Below are 23872 nucleotides of genomic sequence, written 5' to 3'. Positions count from 1 at the left end.
CTAAATGTGACGGTGGTCAGCTTAGTGGTTTAGGACAATAATGACACACAATTCTGTCCCCTTCTATTCTCTGACTCCATTATTGGTTTAAACCAGGGAGATAAGATAGCAAGTGTGTGTTTCTAAAATTTATTATTTTGCGATGTTTCTATCAAGAGAACTGTCAGGATATTACGCTGTCATTTTTAAGCTACTTTGTCTAAAAACCAGTGCAGTGGAGGAGGGATGAAAAAAAAAATGACGCATGAAAAACATGAGGGGGACTTTTGTAGCACACTTCTTAGATGCCCAGCCAGGTTAGAGGAAGGTGAAAGGAATTACATTTAAAGCAACAAAAATTAGTTGCACAGTGAATGTTTGAGAAGGCGCTCAGTTAATTAACAAGATATCTTGATATGTCTTTGTCAGTGTCTCAACAAACCTGGTGTTTTATTGATGTTTTTGGTGCTCTACCTTTACAGTACCATGTTAAAATAGCCTTTTGAATCAACACACATGTGATGGGTGGGACCTATTTTCAGCTGTTTAATTCTCAGTAATTTAGTTTTTGAGAACTATAAGAAATTTTGATTCACATCTTTAAAAAGTACAAATATCCACGTGTATAATGTGTGAAATGATACTTGGGGGTCAACTAGTCATATGTCCACAGAAAACATTATTATTACAATTTAGTAACCACGTACTAAACACACATACTAGACACACATACTCATTCAAGGGTTTTTCTTTATTTTTACTATTTTCTACATTGTAGAATAAATGGAAGACATCAAAACTATGAAATGACACATATGCAATCATGTCGTAACCAAAAAAGTGTTAAACAAATCTAAATATATCTTATATTTGAGATTCTTCAAAGTAGCCACCCTTTGCCTTGAAGACAGCTTTGCACACTCTTGGCATTCTCTCAACCAGATTCATGAGGTAGTCACCTGGAATGCATTTCAATTAACAGTTGTGGCTTGTTAAAATTTCATTTGTGGAATTTCTTTCCTTAATGCGTTTAAGCCAATCAGTTGTGTTGTGACAAGGTAGGGGTGATATATAGAAGATAGCCCTATTTGTCAAAAGACAAAGTCCGTATTATGGCAACAGCTCAAAAAACAAAGATAAACGACAGTCCATCATTACTTTAAGTCAGTCAATCCGTAAAATGTCAAGAACTTTAAAAGTTTCTACAAGTGCAGTTGCAAAAACCATCAAGCACTATGATGAAACTGGCTCTCATGAGGACCGCCACAGGAAAGGGAGTCCCAGAGTTACCTCTGCTGCAGAGGGTAAGTTCATTAGAGTTGGGGCGGCAGGGTAGCCTAGTGGTTAGAGCGTTGGACTAGTAACCGGAAGGTTGCAAGTTCAAACCCCGAGCTGACGGTGTCATTCTGCCCCTGAACAGGCAGTTAACCCACTGTTCCTAGGCTGTCATTGAAAATAGGAATTTGTTCTTAACTGACTTGCCTAGTTAAATAAAGGTAAAATAAATTATCAGCCTCAGAAATTGCAGCCCAAATAAATGCTTCACAGAGTTCAAGTAACAAACACATCTCAACTGTTCAGAGGAGACTGTGTGAATCAGGCCTTCCTGGTTGATTTGCTGCAAAGAAGCCACCACTAAAGGACACCAATAATAAGAGAAACACGAGCAATGAACTGGTGGAAATCTGTCCTTTGGTCTGATGAGTTCAAATTTGAGATTTTTGGTTCCAACCGCTGTGTCTTTGTGAGACGCAGAGTAGGTGAATGGATGATCTCTGCAAGTGTGGTTCCCACCGTGAAGCATGGAGGAGGAGGTGTGATGGTGTGGGGGTGCTTTGCTGGTGACACTCACTGATTTATTTAGATTTCAAGGCACACTTAACCAGCATGGCTACCACAACATTCTGCAGCGATACGCCATCCCATCTGGTTTGCGCTTAGTGGGACTGTCATTTGTTTTTCAACAGGACAATGACCCAAAACACCTCCAGGTTATGTAAGGGCTATTTGACCAAGAAGGAGAGTTATGGAGTGTTGCATCAGTTGACCTGGCCTCCACGATCACCCGACCTCAACCCAATTGAGATGGTTTGGGATGAGTTGGTCCGCAGTGCTCAGCATATGTTGGTAACTCCTTCAAGACTGTTGGAAAAGCATTCCAGGTGAAGCTGGTTGAGAGAATTCCAAGAGTGTGCAAAGCTGTCATCAACGCAAAGGGTTGCTACTTTGAAGAATCTAAAATATATTTTGATTTGTTAAAACGGTTGGTTACTACATTATTCCACACAGTATGTGTTATTTCATAGTTTTGATGTCTTCACTATTATTCTACAATGTAGAACATAGTACAAATAAAGAAAAACCCTTGAATGAGTAGGTGTGTCCAAAATGTTGACTGGTACTGTATATCCAAGTAGTATTTCATTTTTATAGGAGACACACACTGGCCAATAAAGCTTAAATGATGCTGTGTTCAGATGGCTGTGACATTACTGTGCTTTATGTGGTGGGAGCCTGGGAGGGTCTCCACAGATGACATCATTGGAACATCCATTGGAGACATACAATTTTTTTTCTTTCCTTTCCCCCTGACCCCCTCCAAGGACAGCTGGGCTCTTTTGTGTAACATAACGATTTTGTTGGGGCGGGGGGGGTTCTCAAAGGGTTGCTTTTTTTCATTTGCAATTACTTAGAAGTCACATTCTTTACTATAGAGTTCTGTTGCTGGACCCTTTGTTTACGTTCAGGAAAGGACACAATGTACCCACTGGATCTCTTTCATATAAACATTTCTTCCTTTCTCCTTTTTCCATATATAATCATGTATGATTTAATTCTTCCTGAAGGAAAGGCAGAAAACATGGTTTTCATGGTTAAAACAAGTTTAAAGAAAGCTATTGGGTCTGGTTCCAAATTGAGGCAGTCTGCCTTCGGATACTACGATCTTAAATGTTCCAATAATGGGGTTTTCCCGCATGTAACAGGCAAAGTAGAGGACACTTTTTTGGTAGGGACTGTCCAATTTTTTTTCTTATCTCAGTCCTAGATAAATTCATCAACAAAAGTAAATTGGTAGGAAACAAACTAAAGTATGTAACATTACGCTGCATAATCTCTGCAATAATACATAGATTAGTGCATCTGTGCATTTCCAGGTTGATTTAAACCAAAACCTCAACTCAGCAAAAAAATAAACGTCCCTTTTTCAGGACCCTGTCTTTCAAAGATAATTCGTAAAAATCCAAATAAATAAACAGGTCTTCATTGTAAAGAGTTTCAACACTGTTTCCCATGCTTGTTCAATGAACCATGAACAATTCATGAACATGCACCTTGTGGAACGGTCGTTAAGACACAAACCGCTTACAGACGGTAGGCAATTAAGGTCACAGTTATGAAAAATTAGGACACTAAAGAGGTCTTTCTACTGACTGAAAAACACCAAAAGAAAGATGCCCAGGGTCCCTACTCACCTGCGTGAGCATAAGGCAAATGAGAACTGCAGATGTGGCCAGGGCAACAAATTGCAATGTTTGTACTGTGAGACGCCTAAGACAGTGCTACAGGGAGACAGGAGAGACAGCTGATTGTCCTCGCAGTGGCAGACCACGTGTAACAACACCTGCACAGGATCGGTACATCCGAACATCACACCTGCAGGACAGGTACAGGATGGCAACAACAACTGCCCGAGTTACACCAGGAAAGCACAATCCCTCCATCAGTGCTCAGACTGTCTGCAATAGGCTGAGAGAGGCTGGACTGAGGGCTTGTAGGCCTGTTGTGAGGCAGGTCCTCACCAGACATCACCATCAACAACGTCGTCTATGGGCACAAACCCACCGTCGCTGGACCAGACAGGATTGGCAAAAAGTGCTCTTCTCTGACGAGTCGCGGTTTTGTCTCACCAGGGGTGATGGTCGGATTCATGTTTATCATCGGCCTGTACTCTGGAGCGGGATCGATTTGGAGGTGGAGGGTCCGTCATGGTCTGGGGCAGTGTGTTACAGCATCATCGGACTGATTCTTGTTGTCATTGCAGGCAATCTCAACGCTGTGCGTTACAGGAAAGACATCCTCCTCCCTCATGTGGTACCCTTCCTGCAGGCTCATCCTGACATGACCCTCCAGCATGACAATGCCACCAGCCATACAGCTCATTCTGTGAGTGATTTCCTGCAAGACAGGAATGTCAGTGTTCTGCCATGGCCAGCGAAGAGCCCGGATCTCAATCCCATTGAGCACGTCTGGGACCTGTTGGATCGGAGGGTGAGGGCTAGGGCCATTCCCCCCAGAAATGTCCGGGAACTTGCAGGTGCCTTGGTGGAAGAGTGGAGTAACATCTCACAGCAAGAACTGGCAAATCTGGTGCAGTCCATGAGGAGGAGATGCACTGCAGTACTTAATGCAGCTGGTGGCCACCGGATACTGACTGTTACTATTGATTTTGACCCCCCCCTTTGTTCAGGGACACATTATTCAATTTATTATGTCTGTGGAACTTGTTCAGTTTATGTTTCTGTTGTTGAATCTTATGTTCATACAAATATTTACACATGTTAAGTTTGCTGAAAATAAATGCAGTTGACACTGAGAGGACATTTTTTTTTTGAGTTTAGTAACTAAACTCCACTTTGTATCTCGGAATAGTACCTAAAATGAAATGAATGGAAAGTTTTAATTGGAAAAGCAATAGAGAAATCAAGGGAACAATTGCCAGCAGCAGGACCATCAATATCTAATCAATGGATCTCCATCCCTCTATGTGCCAACGGGTTTCCCATTTAAATGACAAAGAGTAACATCAGACTGTTCTTGTAAATCACAGGGAAGTTGGGATATTAATATCAGCCGTCTTTATGGCTACTACGTATAACAGAGAATTGATAATTATAAACAAAGACCTCTATTGACCTCATAGTCCCTCAATTGAAAGCCTAACATTGAGCTAGCTAGGCCTACACCACAGTACAGCAACTCTCCACTATTTTCATCTCCAACTACATAAAGGACACTACACTTGATACTCTGTTTAAACGCTCCAGTGAAAATGTTTAAAATGACAAATGCTTTTAAATCCAGCCCCATGAAATAGTGTGTGTACCAGGAACAGCAGTTCATGACCTTGCATGCAAGAATTGAACCCATATATCAATTACACAGATAATATTCTACACAACTACACCGATGGATCACAGTGTGTTTCATGCTCAAAGTTGGTTGTCGTAATACATTTTACATTGACATTTTAGTCATTTAGCAGACACTCTTATCCAGAGCAACTTACAGGAGCAATTAGACTTAAGTTCCCTGCTAAAGGGCACATCGACAGATTTATCACCTAGTCAGCTAGGGGATTCAAAACAGCGACCTTTCGATTAATGGTCCAATGCTCTTAACCGCAAGGCAACCTGCCACCCATTATAATAGTGACGGATGCTGATATAGTTTTAGAAGTTCCATTAGGAGGGAGTTGAGGATTTTACCCACTGGCTTTACAGCACTGGGCATGCCAGTATCATAACCAAGGACTGTGGAAATTACAGTAAAACCTCTCTCCAGAGACACGCTAGCAATGACGTAATTTTTGTCTGCCATAGTTTATATTTAGACCATAGGATTTCATTCAACTTAAGGGTCGGCACGTTTGTTGAAGAAAGTTACATCAGAATGTATATGATGGAATTCCATAAGATTGTAAGGTTATTAATTATCTGATGGATACAAATCTGATGATGCAGTGAAATATCTTAATATTGTTCAGTGAAGTACTGTGAAGGACAGTACGTTTTGATAGTTAAGAGAGTGTGTTGTGAAAGTTTTTATAAATTCCTTATTTTTCTGGCTTTTGAACAAGTTTGTGTCAGGCTGTATAATCCCTCATATTAAGAAATAATTCAGTTTCTTTCTCATATTTAGTGTATGACTCCTAGGCCATTGGAAACACTCAATTGTTTTTTTGGCTGCAACAGCATCTCCTTCAGGGCTACTGAAATATTGCACTGTGTAAAAGTAAAACATTTGAGTAAAATACACTGGGAACACTAAAATAACACATCCTAGATCTGAATGAATGAAATATTCTTATTAAATACTTTTTTCTTTACATAGTTGAATGTGCTGACAACAAAATCACACAAAAATTATCAATGGAAATCAAATTTATCAACCCATGGATGTCTGGATTTGGAGTCACACTCAAAATTAAAGTGGAAAACCACACTACAGGCTGATCGAACTTTGATGTAATGTCCTTAAAACAAGTCAAAATGAGGCTCAGTAGTGTGTGTGGCCTCCACGTGCCTGTATGACCTCCCTACAATGCCTGGGCATGCTCCTGATAAGGTAGCGGATGGTCTCCTGAGGGATCTCCTCCCAGACCTGGACTAAAGCATCCGTCAACTCCTGGACAGTCTGTGGTGCAGACTGGTGGATGGAGCGAGACATGATGTCCCAGATGTGCTCAATTGGATTCAGGTCTGGGGAACGGGCGGGCCAGTCCATAGCATCAATGCCTTCCTCTTGCAGGAACTGCTGACACACTCCAGCCACATGAGGTCTAGCATTGTCTTGCATTAGGAGGAACCCAGGGCCAACCGCACCAGCATATGGTCTCACAAGGGGTCTGAGGATCTTATCTCGGTACCTAATGGCAGTCATGCTACCTCTGGCGAGCACATGGAGGGCTGTGCGGCCCCCCAAAGACATGCCACCCCACACCATGACTGACCCACCGCCAAACCGGTCATGCTGGAGGATGTTGCAAGCAGCAGAACGTTCTCCACGGCGTCTCCAGACTGTCATGTCTGTCACATGTGCTCAGTGTGAACCTGCTTTCATCTGTGACATGGTGAATTTGCCAATCTTGGTGTTCTCTGGCAAATGCCAAACGTCCTGCATGGTGTTGGGCTGTAAGTACAACCCCCACCTGTGGACGTCGGGCCCTCATACCACCCTCATGGAGTCTGTTTCTGACCGTTTGAGCAGACACATGCACATTTGTGGCCTGCTGGAGGTCATTTTGCAGGGCTCTGGCAGTGCTCCTCCTGCTCCTCCTTGCACAAAGGCGGAGGTAGCGGTCCTGCTGCTGGGTTGTTGCCCTCCTACGGCCTCCTCCACGTCTCCTGATGTACTGGCCTGTCTCCTGGTAGCGCCTCCATGCTCTGGACACTACGCTGACAGACACAGCAAACCTTCTTGCCACAGCTCGCATTGATGTGCCATCCTGGATGAGCTGCACTATCTGAGCCACTTGTGTGGGTTGTAGACTCCGTCTCATGCTACCACTAGAGTGAAAGCACCGCCAGCATTCAAAAGTGACCAAAACATCAGCCAGGAAGCATAGGAACTGAGAAGTGGTCTGGTCACCACCTGCAGATCCACTCCTTTATTGGGGGTGTCTTGCTAAATGCCTATAATTTCCACCTGTTGTCTATTCCATTTGCACAACATCATGTGAAATTTATTGTCAATCAGTGTTGCTTCCTAAGTGGACAGTTTGATTTCACAGAAGTGTGATTGACTTGGAGTTACATTGTGTTGTTTAAGTGTTCCCTTTATTTTTTTGAGCAGTGTATATAGTTGTTGTATTGTAGCTATTTATGTTTATAAATAGATCAAGTACATTAAATACATAACAGTGTATTATAGTGTATTATCATAGTACATTTTATTTAATTAAAAAGCTGTTTCATAAGGTATTTGACCAAAATCAGAGAGACCCACCAAGAACCCAAGACAACATAGGCTTGATCTGTTAATGTTATTGATCGTGGCCGAGCAAGATAGATGTAAGGTTATGAATGGGTGGGGAGTGATATAGAAAAATTTATCTCGTCATTTGCATCAAATGGTCTTTATTCATGTTTTTCTTTCAAGTTTTTAAAAAGAACAAGACACATAGGGAGCAAAATTAAACCAGTTAAGTTGGCTGTCTTAACTTGTGAATAATAAACTAAATTAGTAACTTACAAAAAATAAATGGAAATGCATTATAATATGAATGGCTACATGAGAATAACAGTTATGTTTGCAAGTTGAAAGCCAATGAATTGGGCATATATGTTTTACATGTTAAGCTGAGCAATGAATGGAATAGGAATTTCAATGTCCATCTGTTTGTCACTCACTGTCACAAAAGACTCAGCATTTCTGGTAATGTCCTGAAGGAACTCAGTGACCTTGATGTGGATGGCATTAATACTCTGAATCACGGAGTCAATCCAAGACTGGATGTCAGCATTGAGCTGCTCAATGGACATTTCAGCAAAGAGGTTGCGATATTTTCGGATAATTCTCTTGGCTTCCTCGATCTGCTGTGCAATATCAGACATGGCAAGGGAGTCGATGGCTTCGCTGAAGACGTCACTCATCCACACGGTGAGTTTCTCCATATCCTGAGATTTCAGGGAGACAATGAGCTCTTCGGTTTTCTGCACGGTTAAGCGCAGGAATGCAGACAGCCTGCTCACAATATCCTCCAGAGGGACCTCTCCGACTCTCTTCACAATGATGATCACCTGCTTCTGAATCTTCTCAATGGCAGCCATCAGGTCATCCAGGATTTCTCTCCCGCTGACCAGGTTGCTGGAGCCAGGAAGTGTGAATTTGATGTTTCTGATCTGTTCAAGGAGAGCTGCACCATGGGAGGCAAAGAATTCTGGAACCTTCTTGATAGCTTCCTCAACCAATTCAGCAAATAATCTACTCAGTTTCTGGTAGGCCTCAAGACCGGACATCTTTCCCTCAAGTCCAGGCATCTGGAACTGGGTCTCTCTCAGGAACTTGATGGCAGCATCGAGCAAAACCTGAACATTCTTCTGGTACTGCCTGAGGACGAAAATGACACTGTTGGAGAGCTTGTCTGTGATGGCTGTAAGATCCATAGCTGCAATGTTTTCTGCAGCCCTCTTGTAGATGACCTTGCCCTGATCCGTGATCTGTTCCATACTACCCTCAAGTCTGTCGGCTATCTTTTGGGGAGCAGATAGGATATCCTCCATGCAAACTGCTGACATGATCTCAGGCACCTTCGCCTTCACTACCAGGAGCATCTCAGTGGGAACCTCCATATTCCAGGTGGTCTGAATGTTCAGCTTCTCAGAGTTGATCACAGACATTTTCAGGGCCATGATCTCCACATCAGTGGTGGGTTCAGACTGCATGAGAGAATGAAAACAAAAACAGAAATAAGTGAGTGAAACAGCATTGTAACATGCTCTACATGGCTGTCATGAACACATTGCAAACAGTACTTATCAAGTCATTGAAATGTACACGAGTCTTACCGGGTATCTGCCGTAGAGTCTCCCTTTCACTTGGGGTGGTTTCTTGGCCTGCAGCTGGAGTCCTAGGAGTCCGGCATTTGGAGAAGACACAGAGATGATGAGGCCTTCCTGGGCATTTCCAAAGACCTCCTGGTTGACTTCCAGAGTCCAGAGGGTAGCTGTATTTGTGATGGAGGCATCCATACCATCGCTATTGAGGCTGATGGTGCTGTCATGGCTGCCCTCAACATACATCGCTTCCAAATTCAGGATAGAGGCCAGTTTCAATCCATTGTTCGTGTTCAAGGTGGCGCTACCATCAATCTTGGCCTTCAGAGCATCAAACTCAGAGGTGGAGGAAGCGTCAAATCGGACAATGATGTCATCCTGATTGAGGACAGCAGCATTTGCCTTCACTGTCAGCACAGCTGTCTTCATGGAGAACTCGTAGGTCAGGTCACCGAAGATAGGGATCATGATGTTGCTCTGCATTTTGGGCAGAGTGATTTTTGGCAGGGTCAGCTTGCTAAGAGCAGATGGAACATGCATAGTAGGCATTGTGATGAGACTGAAGTCAGGCACAGGAATGGTGAAACCAGACACTTCAATATTCAGCACTGGAACTATGTGTGCCGGAACAGTGAGAGTTTTGGGTAGCTCAATGTTGTATTTCTCGTACTCTGCCTTTGCCTGGTCAAATGAGGTAGAGAGAATGGCAACAGCCTTGTCCCTTCCAACGATCATGTTCTTGTTCAGACTCCTGGTGTGCTTGTTGATGGCATTGAAGATTGGCTCCATGTCAATGCCAATGGTGATCATCTCAGGGTTCTTCTTGTATGTGAGCTTGGTGTCCATGTCAAAGGTCTGCTGAGGTGTGGTCAAGAGCACACTCAGACCGGTGTCCTCCCACAGAGAGAACTCAGTCCTACCTATGAATTCTACAGCTCTCTTGGGAATGGAGATGGGCTCCTTCAACGCATCAAGGTTCACTTCTCCATTGATCTGGGCGAAGACGTGGATTTCCTGCTCACCGTTGTCCATTGTGAAGTAGTGTGAGTATTTGTACTGGTTGAATCGTGCCAGTCCAGTCCAGCTAGCCTGCTGCACTCCAGAGTTGAGGGTAAAGGCAAAGTCATTCTGAAGATCAATCTTTCCAGTCAACTTGAAGGGAAGCGCAATCTTGGTGTTTTCCTTGTTCTTGGTGTCAAACACAAACTCATAGGGTGTAGCGATGAAGTTGATTGAGTTGGAAATAATTCCCTCAACTTTGCCTACCAGCTCTGTGTTGCAGTAGGCAGTTACCTCAATTTTCAGATCCTGCACCTTAGCCTCTGCTTTCAGCTCAGCAACACTGCTTTTGATGAAGGGAGTTTCGGTCTCAGTGTTGGCTTCAATGATGATGTGACTGAAAATGCTGGCTTCAGCATTCACATTCTGCTTCATTTTCAGGTTGTTGGTGTCGGTTACCCCAGTGAAGATCAGTTTGACAGTGTTGAGGTTCATTACAATCTGCATGTCATACTTGTGGGTTCCTTCATCGGAGTAATCTTGGATGGCAGATTTACCGTTACCCTCATTGGTAAGAGTCAGAGTGACAATGCCACCTTCCAGGAGAGCAACTGCCTTCTGGGTTATGGCAGCCTTGCTGAAGATGTTGAGAAATGGGAGGTTCACATTGTGGTTGTAGGTAGTCTCCAGTGTGGTAGAGACTCCATTCTCCATGTCGAAGAAGGCATTGCTAACCAGCTCGGCGGTGTAGGACTCAGTTGTGGCCTTGGCATTGGTCTTGGAGGAAGCCTGGACTGATGTGCTGTAGAAGGCAACTGTTCCTTGGTGGTCCACGGAGAAGTCCGTGTGCACGATCTTGATGTTCTCAGAAACAGACAGGTGGCTCATCTTGGGCACAGCAATGTCAACTTTGGCATCCAGGGTGTAGGCGAACAGATCAAAGGTAGAAGTGGCCTGAGATTTGAGGATAGCGTAGAACTCTGGTGTCACTTCGGTAGTTGTGGCATTCCGGAACTCAGCATTGGTGCTCATAATGTAGTCAGGTGAGATGACACTGAACTCTCCGTTGAGTTTTCCGAAACAGGGGACCCTGCTCAGTTCGATGACTTTCTGTTTCAGCTCCTCAGCGAATGTGTTATAATCAAAAGACCTGATCTTCTCTGTCAGTCTATCGAAATAGACACTGATGTTGTCTACCATTTGCTTGAAGTCAAAGGCATTCAGTTCATTTACAAACTCATTCACATGTGCCATGATTTTGTTCAGCATGGCTTGGATATCAATAGACTTAAGAGCATTGCTTGCTGACTGAATGTGTTCTCTGAGCTGGTAGGACTTCATGATTTCCACAACCTCATCCATGATGTTCTCAACCATCTTTTCAACCTCGTAATTGGACAGGATCTCTTCAATTTTGGTGTAAACAGCATTTATCTTGCCAGTGATGTCATTTTTCTTGATCCACCTCATAATAGTGTCCCTGATTGACTTCAGGACATTCATGATTTCTTCAGTGGGAATCTTGGCTATCAGTGTAGGAATGTGGCTTTCAATGGAATTGATGAAGTTCTTTAGGTCCTGAATGAACAGGTTGATGTCGAAGCTCTCAACAACTTGTTTCAGTTCACCCACTTTCCCCTGGATCTTTGCTCTAATTTCGTATTTGGTGTCAATATCTAGCAGCAGGCCTTTGCTGTTTTCCATCGTCATCATCGTGGCAATTTTGACTTGTTCAATGACTGCAGGGAGATGCTCAACAAATGGCAGCAGAATTAAATGGCTGTCAACATTCTTCTCGTACTTCAGGGAACCAGAGATGGCGTATTCCTCGTTTTCACCGGCCTTGTTCAAGATGGTGGTGAAGACAGCTCCTGTCATCTCCATTCCCATCGTTTCAGCATTGTTCAAGGCGCTAAGCTCTTGGTTGAATTCATGGTTATTCAGTTTGGATGTCATCTTCATTGAGGCATACTGCTCCTGAGGAGTCAGACGACTGGTGATCTTGTTGTCCAGGTTGGTCTTGACAGAGTCTCCATTTTCCAGCTGGAGGCTGGTGGAGGCCTTGCATTCGTGGGAGTGGGAGAAAGCCAGGGGCTCTGCCTTCAACAGGAACTGGTTGAACAGCTCAATGTTCTGAATTCCAAACATATTCGGAGTTCCGTTGGAGTTGAATAGAGCAGAAATGTCAACCATGAATGGCTCAGCGACAACGTTGACAGTGCTGTCCAAGTTCAGTGCTTCAGAGTTGATGCTAGCCACGCTGTTGAACTTGGTGGACAGACCAGCAATCTCGAGGTCAGCGGTGTGTGTCATCTGAGAGAGTGCATATTTTCCATTGGTGTTGCACTTAGCAGTGGTGGTCATGTCATCAAAACTGATCTCATAAGTGTGCTTGAAATTGGCCTCTTCGGAAGAGACTCCCTTCAGGCTGCCGGTCAGTTCCATCTTGTAATCCTCTACCTTGAACATAGCCTCGTTGACAAAGTTAATCTCTGTGATCTTGAGGTCGTTTTTCACGTTCACAGCAACACGCAAGCGCTGAATGTCGACAGAGATGTCGTGCTTGTAGGTGTTCTCCTTGTTGAAGAAGTTCTCGGTCTTGGAGCGGAGGGCCAGAGATTTAAGAGTGAGAGTCAGGCTGTGTGTGTTCTCAGTCTCCATCTGATACAGTTCAGCGACCAGCTTGTTGGTGAGGGCCAGCCCGTCTTCATTCACCTTCAGGTTCACTCTGTTCATGGTGTTGGCATCGAAGAGATTGCCCTTGAAAATGCTGTTTAGGTAGACCTCAGAGCTTGCCACTTTCCCCTCCAAGTTGAGGTTGGCGGTGGTCTCCCCAAAGGCCCCCTTGGTGTTGATGGACACATGGGCCCCGGTGGTATCGACTCCACCATTGAAGACATTCTCGAAGGTTATGGGGCTGCTTTGGGCGGTGGTGGTGGCACTTGTTGCTAGACCTTCCTTGTTCAGCGTCAGAGCAGCCTTGTGGAAGGCGCGGCTGCCGAGGACGTTGACGGAAGCGTCTGCATTGATCTCTAGGCTGGCGGGGTTCAGGGCTCCGGAGAGCAGGGAGTAGGCACGATTCTCAGTATCATCAGCCTGGTTTTCTACCCTGATGATGGCTTCATCCCTAGAGGCGGTGAAGTCCACTTTGCTGCGGATCATTTTCTCTTCAGCCTTGGTCACAGAGTCGGACTGGATCGTCAGCTGGGCCTCTTTGTAGCTGATGCTGAACTTGGTGGTGTGCTTAATGGGGTCGTTGTTCAGGTTGGTATTGGACTCAATCAGAAGCTGCTCATTAGCATAGCCGGCCTTGAGCTTGTTGACAATCTCCAGGATTGGGGAGTTCACCCTCAGTGTGGACTCGGCTCTGGCTTCTTTCTTCATGTGTTCGAAAGAGAAAGACTGGGAATAGGTGGTGCTGGCGGTCACGGATCCAAGGGTTACACTACCATCCATGTTAGCATCTCCAATGAGCATGTCAGAGGCCAAGGAGGCCTGCGAAGTGATGTCCAAGGATGTCTGCAGACCCAGAGGGCTGAAGACCTGAATCTTGTGGTTGCCTGTGGCTCTCACTTTGTCTGACACACTGACGGTTTCCATTACCTCAAAGCTGGTGTCAATGAGCTTGTGGCTCAGGGAACCATTCAAAATCACATTCAGAGAGTCTTCTGGCACGTCAGTGATGATGGCAGTTCCTGTAATGAGACAAAACAAGGGACATGAAGTCACTATTGTACACACAAGGTAAATCAGTCAAACTGACTCAAGGTAGGTTATATTGTATAATCTAATCTGAAGTTATTATGTAACATGTTTCTTCCTTTCCAAACATGATAATATGGCAATCTGTAAAACTACTGAACATTTCTGATTTGGAAGTTCAATGAACTTCTTAAGGTTATAAAAATCAAAAAGGTTAAAAAAAAGTTAAGAGAAAAGGTTTACCTTCAGATGTGAAAGCGAGGAGTTCAATGGGACTGTCAGCGACCACCTTAAACTTGGCAATGTAGCTGGGGCTCTCCACAGAGTTGTTGCCACCGGAGACCATTCCCTCCCAGTTATAGTAGTTGCTGTTCACCTTAGCAGACACTTCAACCATTCCGAAGAGTGGCATAGTGAGCTTGTAGTCATTGGGGATGGAGAAGGTGGGGACCTGGACCTCCTTGGAGGCAAGTTCCAAACCGACCTGGGGCACGGACAGATGTGGGGTGGTCAGCATGGCAGGGATCCTCAGCTCCTCAGATGACTTTCCTCCGAATGGCATGGGGATGGTGATGGTAACACGGTTCTTGTTGAACTGGTATTTGAATGTGCTCTCACTGTTGAAGGAATGAAATAATGCAAATAGTTTGTTACTATCAGACTATGATCCTGGACACTGACATCACATAGAAAATTACTAGGCTCTATAAAAAATAGACCCCAAAAAGAGAATACTCCTTTCAGATGTACTTACGATTTCAGGAACAGTCTTTCGGGCATTGTGGGCATCGCCAGCTCTGGCATGTTGTCCTTCAATGTCTCAACCATGGGAACATCAAAGGTGATCTTGTCCATCCAAATGTTGATGGCCTGTTAAAAAACTATTTTGTTATGCGTTGATCTGCCACCATTGGTTTGACTTCTATGGAAGAATAAAACATGAAAAGAATTGAGGAGACTGTACGAAAAGGATTTGGGTGTTGTCTTACCTCAAGAGATTTGGTGAAGATTTGACGCAGTTTCATGTCGGTCTTGACCACCTGCTGGTCCAGGATGTCCTCAGAGAGCTGCTTCAGCCATGCCTGGAGGGCTTCGGTATGAGGGATGACCTTTTGGATCTCAGAGCCCATGTCGGACACCAGCTGAACCTCAACCTTGTTCTCATCTAAAAGGAAAACATGTTGTATTATTAGTACATTCAACTTTGCTTCTACACCTGCATTGCTTGCTGTTTGGGGTTTTAGGCTGGGTTTCTGTACAGCACTTTGAGATATCAGCTGATGTACGAAGGGCTATATAAATAAATGTGATTTGATTTGATTTGATTTGAACTTTGAACCTTATGTCTATTGCATACTAGTCAAATAAACATACCACATAAAGATAGACCTCCTCCCTACACAATGGTGTATTATGAATTTGTAGAATCAGCGTACCGTATTTGAAGATGACTCCCTGAATGGAGGTGGTCTCGGGGAGCTTGATGTCACTCCTGAGCTCCAGGGTGAGTTCCTCTGCACTCTTCATAGTGGCAGTGATAACTGCGTCAGTTTTGAGGGAAGGGACAACCAGCTGGACCTGCAGCATACTGTCGCTCATGGCCTCAAGCCTGGAGGAAAGAAAACCATCAGAATCTCTTAGTGATTCAATTCATTTCCAACATGTGCTGATCTATGAAGACATGCACCAATGAATGTGGCTAAAGGGGAGGGCTTTTGCGTTTACTTACTTGGCGCGGCCAATTAAAGACAGCTGAGGGATGTTCTTGTTGGTGATGTCGATGGTGATGGACTTTCCATTGGCTCTGCTGTCGGTGAGACCAATCCTGATTCCAGCCTCCACATCATAGTCAGGGATCTGGACGTTGGCGGTCAGGATGTTCCTGTTCCTGTTGTACTTCATGGTGGCGGTGGCCTCAGTGGGTTTAGCACCTAGGGAAACAAGGAGGAAGAGAGTGAGTTGATTTTAACCACTGACTCACACCAAACAGTATGAACCATGGGAAATGTAGTGCTTGGACAGATGTTCCTACCCTCCGCTCTAAGTGTCATCCTCACGGTGTCAACCTTCTGGCGTCCCTCCTTTCCCTCGCTAAGGAGGTCATAGGCGAAGGTGGCGGTGTACTCAGAGACCTCGTCAGTGGGCTGGATATCAAGAGCAAACCTAGAACAGAGAGACTGTTGTTCAGTATGATGCTAGTTTGATCTTCATACATGGTGCATTAGCAATATCCTTCCATAAACACATCCAGACTCCCTCAAATGTTGTACTTACTTAGTCTCTCCATTGAGAGGGAAATAAGGAGCAGCAGCGTTGTCACCAGCTAAGTTGTAACGGACGGTGGTGCAGTACTTCACTCCAGAGAAGAGAGGGTTGCAGTTCACGACGTTGGTCCTGCCCTCATCCATGGGGGGGATCAGAGTAGCCTGACCAGAGGTAACTGTCAGCATTCTGTTGCTGTTGTTGAAGAAAAGCAAAAGAACAAAAATAAATAACAAATCATGTGACTTTTGATACATTTTTGTACATTTTACAAATTGAAAATTTGAATTAGTTTTGGTTGTTTTTTATGTACCTGACTCTGAAGAGCTGGGTGGAGCCCTGAGGAGCAGGGATACCCAGCTTGATCTGGTTCTGCTCCATGGTGATCTTGGCGTTGACGGCGCTTTCGTGGTACATGTTGGTGTGCATCTCCACAACGGAGCTGGTAAACTCAGGGATGTGTACTCCCATCTGGGTCACAAACTCCACTCCCACAGAGGGCATGAAGGACACTTCCTGCTGTTAAAAGATAGCAGTGAGAGGCCCATTAGAAAACTCTTATGTATAAATGCCTTCATTATTATAAATGTTTCATATATTATTATTACAAATGTTTATTACAAATACTTGAGAATTTTTATAAATGTCTACAAACAATTCGATACAAATGTATTAATAGTATGAAAACTACTGTTACTGAAAACTCAACAAAAAAATGGAATTAGAATCTTGTGAAAGAATGCTGATTGAGTGCAGGAAGATAGCAGAGAACAGTGAGTGAGATATTTACCATGTTGCGGTGAAAGCGCAGGCCACCCTTAGCTCCAGGAGCAAAGGTACCGGACAGAGAGAACTTCAGAGGGAAGCCAGAGGCAGTTGACAGGGAAAACTTGTTGTCCATGAAGATGTAATGGGCAAACACTTCATTGTCAGTGCCTGCCACCATCTTCTGCATGAACTAAACCCAGGAAGAAATGTAATCAATGACAATAACAATAAACACATATAAAATATACCATTCAGCAGATGCTGTTATCCAAAGCGACTTAAAAGTCATACATTCGTGAACATTTTTATTAACATTAAATTGTTCTTAGCTGGAAATAAAACAAGAGGGTTCTTCACACTTGGAGGTACACATATATGTAAACATGTGAATTACCTTTGTGGGCATGACCTTGAGGAGGATCTCAGCGTACATGGCTGCGTATTGGACAATGCCCTTCAGCTCGCTGCCCTTGATGTATCCAAGCTCAGTTCCCATGATCCTTAGATAGGCCATGGCTTCAGGGGACTCCTGAGCCTGCAGATCCTTCGCCAGCTTGTTGAAGTTGCGGATAATCTCCCTCATGATGTTCTCTGGGACCTGAAGAAAAGATTTGAGAAGAGTTAACAATGACAATCGTAACACAAACTGAATGCAGTGGAGTAATATATTTTTTTTTACAAGATGTGTGGTAATCACCTTTGTTTTCTCATTCTTCAATGGGGCAGCGAAGTTCTTCAGAACCTCGTTCACCTGGTCTGGCATCTTGTCTCCAGCCCAGTACATAGCCTTGGATACGGTGTCAGGGAAGAACCCGCTCTTTCCGAACAGAGCCTCAATGGTTGGCTCAAAGTCTTTTCCCTCCATGCCAATCTATAGACAAAAAAAACAGTCAATGCAATGTAGAGTGGATATAACAAAAATCACACTACAAACCTGTTATTATGAGTTACTAGACATAAAAACATCTTTCTGTTATTACATACCTCCCACATGTCCATGTTATAGCCGAAAGCCTTTAGGGTAGTCTCAAGCATGATCTCCTTGGGCAGTTGGCTGGTGGGATCAAAGATCATGTTTCCTTGCATGCTGGTCTTCATGTTGTTCATGGCAGCATCCATCTTGTAGTTGCGAGACATAGTAGTGTAGTCACCATGAGTGGTTGCAATGGTATGGTCAGCGAGGACATCAAGGATCTTTTCGCCCAGCCTGGGGATTAGGATCACAGAATATTAAAGATCAGTACTAACACTAGATACTTAACTTTTTTTGTATAATATTATGACAAAGTCTGTTTCAGATTAAATTTATACATACTTTATGGTCTCGGGGTCATTGGAGTGGATGATGTTGTAGATGTGAGAGGTCACGAAGGCCTTGACCTGCGCATTCTGCTCCTGGACGTCTGGTTTCTGCTCCTGCATCGACGCCTTCAGTATTTTCTTCACCAGCTCCAGGTCACTTGCCTCAGGTGTCCTCATCAGAATCAGGTAGGCTGCCAGTCTCTTCTGCACGGCACCCTTAGCATATGAGCTCACCCTCTGGAGGTTAGAGCGCACCTGGAAAGGAAAAACAAAATGGCAGCTAATTAGACAATGTATTTTTGAAAGGAGAATGTGTGCCACAGTATAGCAGTGCATGGCCCTTATTCACATGTCTCAGAGTAGGAGTGCTGATATAGGATCAGCTTGTCTATTTATTTAGATCATAATGAAAAACATTATATGGGGACCTGATCCTAGATCAGCACTCCTACACTCCTTTTTAGTCCTTAAAGTTTGTTTTGGAGTTTGAATATAGTTTACCTCATCGGTCACAGACATGCGCCTGAAGGCCTGGATGGCAGCGAGCTGGACCTGCAGGGTTGTGGTGGGCTGTCTCATGCACTTCAGCAGGGTGGTCTTCACGGTAGCGTCGGCGGCCTCCATGGCTTCTCCTATGTTGCCAATAATCTGGAGTCCATTACAAATAAAGAGAGAGAGAGTCAGATAAGCAGATAAAGAAGTCAAGCTTTCCATGTCATGTGATTAGGTGGGAAGAAGAATCTAATTAGTTGAGCAACAGGTGACAACATACCCTCAGGGTCAGGAAGGTCAGCTCCTTTTCTCCAGCACAATCAGCACCCAAAAGGGAGACAAGGAACTCAGACACAGCAGCAATCTCGGGGGTGACTTTGCCCTCAGCCTGGTAGAGCCTAGTAACACAAAACAAGGTGGCAATGAACATTTGAACCATAATGTTTATTAAACTAAATTGAAACCGTCAGTCATTGTCTATCAGTCAATAACCAAGTAGAGTATACATTTTGGACTTACTTTCTGACGACATTGCCTAAAGCAAACATGATGGGCTTGCTCTGTTTGTACTGAGCCATGCTGAGCATGTCTTTGACAAGGAGGCGGGAGGGGTTGGGCAGGAGTCCCAGGGCATAGACGGCGGCGTCGACTTCCATAGCTTCAGGCTCGAAGGTCCTAAGGTGCTGGAGCATGGCGCTGCTACACTCAGGAGTACCGCACTGGGCCAGGGCCTGCCAGGTCAGGGCGTCCGATACGAACACCATCTCAGGGACGGCAGGGCTCATAGCCTCACCCTTCAGTCCCCGGAGCTCAGACACGAGTCTCTGGAAGGTGCTGGCGCGCTGGTGGCCCTGGTTGGTCTCGGACAGGGTGCTCAGTTCCCTCAGGGTGGCAAGAGCAGCATCTGCTGTCTGGACGGCAGCTTTGTCCTCAGCAGCCTCCATGGGTAAACCCTTGAGGTTGGCCTCATCTTTAGAGAGTAAGATAGAAGACATTTAGTTTTAAATGTCATTCTGTAAAGGCTGCCTGGTACAGTACACATTCTGTTTATCATTTGAGTAAAAGACTAATTTTGACCAGTGTCAATTCTTACTGTGGTTGAAAACTCTTTCGTTGATCTTGCTAGTCTCCAGGAGAGTCAAAGTCTGTTTGACCAGTGTTGACACTCCATACTCAGTCCTGCATTCAGGAAGAGGATTGAAGAACATGTGACGAATTCTAAACTGGCCTGGGTAAAATCTGGGCTAACATCATTGCAGACTCAGTATTCTATTCATAGGATTAAACAGATTTGAAGTTGCCTGGATTTACTGGTGGGAGAAAGGGAGGAAGATGTGCTTCTCCGTGCAGGATCCAGCAGTCATGTGCTTCTTCTGGTTGTCAAACTTGTAGTTGCAAGTCTGGGTGCTGCTGATCAGCTTGGACAGTGGGTATTGCTGTTGACAGGGAAGCACAATTAAACACTTTGTCAGGAACAATAATCATGATGGGTTTATGGTGTAAATCAAGGTTCCCCAACTGACGTGATTTTATTTGTCCCCCCAAGTAAAAAAAATATATATATTATATATTTTTTAATTGTTGGCCATAAAAGACTAAAAATACCAGCAAATCAGCTCCAAGTGATTTTAATTTGGGAAATCTGCTCCAAAGTATTTCCAACAATAATAGAGAGATATGTGAATGTGTACAAATGTAAGCAATGATGATGTTTTAGTCAAATATTTTAATCTGTTTGGGCATCTTGCGGTAAATTTGCAGTCTACAAATTATTTGCAATTATGTTCGGGCCCCGTGACCATCCGCTCAAGAAGAAAATTGGCCCGTGGCTGAATTTATGATATGATATTCTATTAAAATGTAATGCTTAATCGAAGAATGACCAAATGTTTTTTTGTAAATGATGGCCATAAAGTTATCTTTTTGCACGTTTCCCCTCCCTCTAACCATGCCAGAGATGATAGCCAGGGGGCTGGTGTGGTCCCTCTGGGCAATGAAGCTGTCGCATTTGGACAGGTCCCTGGTGATGGTCACGTCAGTGGCGATGTCTTCTTTGGAATTGACAGCGAAGTTGGTGCCACAGACTCCATGAAGGGTGGCCTGAACGTTGAGAGAGTTTTTGTTAAAGTAAATGACGAACATACATCCATTTCGATTATTAGTTTAACACAATATACTTCGGTTTCTGTGATTCCTTGTCACATGACTGGTACCAAGAAGGATATTTACAGATTATAGATCTAGAATGGTCAACTCAATAAGATGGACACACAAAGTTTTGACATGAAGCTATGAAGGACTTTGACCTGCAGCTTTATCTATGGTGCAGTCATTCTAGGTAGTCATTGTAACAACTTGTTGTTTGGTATTTATCACCCTAGATTGCGGCATCTTATCTGTTTATTATGTCATTTGTATCTTGATACATCACAAACAAAATCAAATTGCCTTGATGACCCAGACCTATATGGACCTGATGACTGTTATGTCACGTCACTGACTAATTGGCTGTGAGCTGGCAGGTGAGGAAATTGCCTTGGTCAGCTCTTACCATGTCCTTGTTCTTCTCTTCCTCCAAGGCAGGCACGATAAGGGCTGAGACAATTCCCCTCTTGATGTTTAAGATGGTGGTGGTCTCATCCTCCTCAGGGAAGAGTTTCACACCTGTCTGTCCCTCAACCATGACCTTCAGGGGGTTCCTGGACAATAAAGGAGTGATCTTATTTCGTATACTCTTATTCTGAAATGAAAAGGAATCTCTGCACATTCAGGATCAATGCACAATTTTCTATTTATTTACATTGATCTTTCGGTAGTCAAACTTTCATCAGAGCCACTAAGTATACTCTTATTCTATCATCAAGGGTTATCAAGCAATAGAAAAGGTCTGTAAATCGCTGTGGGATAAGAGTGACGTGATAGCGTACTTCGCCATGGCAGCCTGGAAAGCCTCAGCACCAGCAGCGGGCGCGAACACAGCGGAACCCTCTGTGTCGACGTGGACGACCTCGCTCAGGGAGCACTCTGGGGTGCGCAGGATGAAACTGCATGTTTGGGGCACATCAATTTCGACCTGTGAGAAGGAGAAAAGGAACGGTCAGAGGACTGTCCCTTTAATGTCCCCTTCTGTAAGGGAGGAATGGAAGTTGAGTGAGAGCCCGGAAGAGTTGCTGGAGGGCTCTGGGCTCAGCTGTCTGTCATGTACCTTGCAGGTTACTTTAGGGCCATTCTTGAGGTTGGTAGCTCCATTTACGCCATTAAGTGTCTCTGCTTCATACTGGTACAGAAATCTTCTGAAGTTCTTGAACCTCTTTGCCACTAAAAATAAGGGGGCATAAATTACTAACGTTGCAATTACAGTTATGAGAAAAAGGGAGCAATACGTAGGGACATGTTATGAAAGACATCTAATCTCTAGTGAGATAAGGAGTTCTGGACTCTACCTTTCGTATGATAAAATTGATAGTGTTGACATTTGGCAAGTCAACATGACACTGATCAATGATCTCATCATTGAGTTCAAAGTCACACATTTCAACTGAGACCAGTGCAAATTGAGTAGACCTAGGTGAAGTAACGTTCCCTAGAACCGTTGTGAGTACTAGACTACAAGGAGTTGAAACAAAGATTTGCCTATTCCTCTATGGTTTTAACAAGCCGTAATAACTTCTCACAAAATCCCTCTCCTTTTTTGTTTGATATCCTGTTTTGGGTTCTGATGACGTCAGAATTAGTGTACGAAAATTATCAGAATTTTACCAGAGAAAAAGCTAAGCATAAGTTTTGTCCCATCCAGTTCATTCACTCTTTTTAAATGTTTGCAAATTAAGTATAGTCTATAGGCGAATTCACAAAAATTCCATATCAGAGTTGTATTGACAACTTGCTTAGTATCTTAGTCTGGAACACCATGTAGCTATTTTAATTTTAATCCTGGGGTGAAACTAAATAGCTACAAACAGTAGCTAGCTAGCAAAGTCAACCTGATAGTGAATGGCGATATCATCAAAAGTGTCCAAAGTCACACATTTCAGCTGACCAGTGCAAGTTCAGTAGGCCTAGGTGAATTTTAGCAATGATCCCTAGAGTTGTTGTGATTAGGCTACAAGGAGTAAACGTTATAATAAAGATGTGCTTATTCCACTATGGTTTTTAGTGGAGTCTGGAAGAAAACATATTTTTATTGTAATCCTGAGGTAAAACGAAATCACCTGAAGCTTGATTCCTAGCTAGCAAGCAATATGGTTGTTTCTCCTCTCTTCTCGGTGACATTTTGCAACTTGTTGAAAGTTGAAAACCCATTTTCCCCTAGAGACCATTGTCTACTGGAAGATTACCTTCATCTAACATTTAAATAAATAAAAATAAAAACTTACAGAGACAAGTTGGAGATTGTCCCTCAGAATTCCCAATATCTTGTTCTGTGAATAATGAAAATAAAAAAGGATTAGGAAAAAAGTTGAAATACCAGTGCACAGAACATCATCCATTGCAGCAATTGTCTGTCTGTAAAATGTATTCAGAGTATCTGCATATTTTCATTATATATATATATATATATATATAGGCTTATATGTCAATGACAATTTTAAAAAGTGTATGTAAGCTACCCAGAATTAGTTATATCGTCTCTTGTTAAATGTAGACCTATTTCAACACAACTGGATGCTTGTAGCACAAAACTACCAAAAAGTTGTGTAGAGAATGAAAAGCATGTATTAAAAATGGACCTCAAAAACAATGTGTAAATTGCGCTGTACTTACGGGCCAAGGCATAGGTGCCTAGCAGCAGCAGAAGGCAGAGCTTAGTATCCCCCATGATGGGTTGGAAGAAGCTCTGTAAGCCTTCGGGAGAGAAGAAGAGGTCTCTTTACTCTTTCAGTAGACTGATTCCTCTGCTTTGGCTCTCTGCTTTTATAGTTCTCACAACCCTCTTTCAGAGATCCAGAACTGCCAGAGTGCCGCCCTGGTTCCAGAGTTCAGGCAGTCCTTGTGGCAGGGCAAAGGTAGGCCTAACTCATTTCACAAACACTCCCAAGACTTGTCAGTCAGCACTGGACTTGATTGGACTCTCTGATTGTATTAGATTAGCT

The 23872-nt window shown here is 43.7% G+C and overlaps 1 protein-coding gene across 1 annotated transcript; it reads right to left on the bottom strand.

Annotated features, from left to right (window-relative positions):
- Window positions 1–7815: 7815 nt before the first annotated feature.
- On the bottom strand, window positions 7816–23669 carry LOC109900547 (apolipoprotein B-100). Its single transcript, XM_020496206.2, has 26 exons — window positions 23544–23669; window positions 23156–23200; window positions 21985–22097; window positions 21707–21852; window positions 21331–21478; window positions 20727–20879; window positions 20091–20215; window positions 19873–19958; window positions 19299–19749; window positions 19060–19177; window positions 18789–18935; window positions 18301–18542; window positions 17970–18192; window positions 17683–17856; window positions 17380–17583; window positions 17008–17175; window positions 16531–16736; window positions 16230–16412; window positions 15988–16118; window positions 15685–15886; window positions 15392–15564; window positions 14945–15120; window positions 14710–14825; window positions 14199–14572; window positions 9267–13948; window positions 7816–9137 (listed from the first exon to the last, which is right to left on the bottom strand). Exons 1-26 carry the CDS (start codon window positions 23596–23598, stop codon window positions 8046–8048), a joined length of 9933 nt encoding a protein of 3310 aa, XP_020351795.1. The 5' UTR covers window positions 23599–23669; the 3' UTR covers window positions 7816–8045.
- Between the last annotated feature and the right edge of the window lie 203 nt (window positions 23670–23872).

The sequence above is a fragment of the Oncorhynchus kisutch genome, linkage group LG12 (genome assembly GCF_002021735.2).
Source record: "Oncorhynchus kisutch isolate 150728-3 linkage group LG12, Okis_V2, whole genome shotgun sequence".
Taxonomy (NCBI): Eukaryota; Metazoa; Chordata; class Actinopteri; order Salmoniformes; family Salmonidae; genus Oncorhynchus; species Oncorhynchus kisutch.
This window is presented reverse-complemented; position numbering and strand designations above follow the sequence as displayed.

What these genes read in the sequence shown, in the direction of transcription:
- LOC109900547 (XM_020496206.2), bottom strand. Translation starts at nt 23,598, where the DNA reads ATGGGGGATACTAAGCTCTGCCTTCTGCTGCTGCTAGGCACCTATGCC. An exon ending in TGGCTATCATCTCTGGCATG is followed by an intron (nt 20,216 to 20,726) that starts GTTAGAGGGAGG and finishes CCCTGTCAACAG; the next exon opens with CAATACCCACTGTCCAAGCT. An exon ending in GAAAGACTGTTCCTGAAATC is followed by an intron (nt 14,573 to 14,709) that starts GTAAGTACATCT and finishes TTCCTTCAACAG; the next exon opens with TGAGAGCACATTCAAATACC.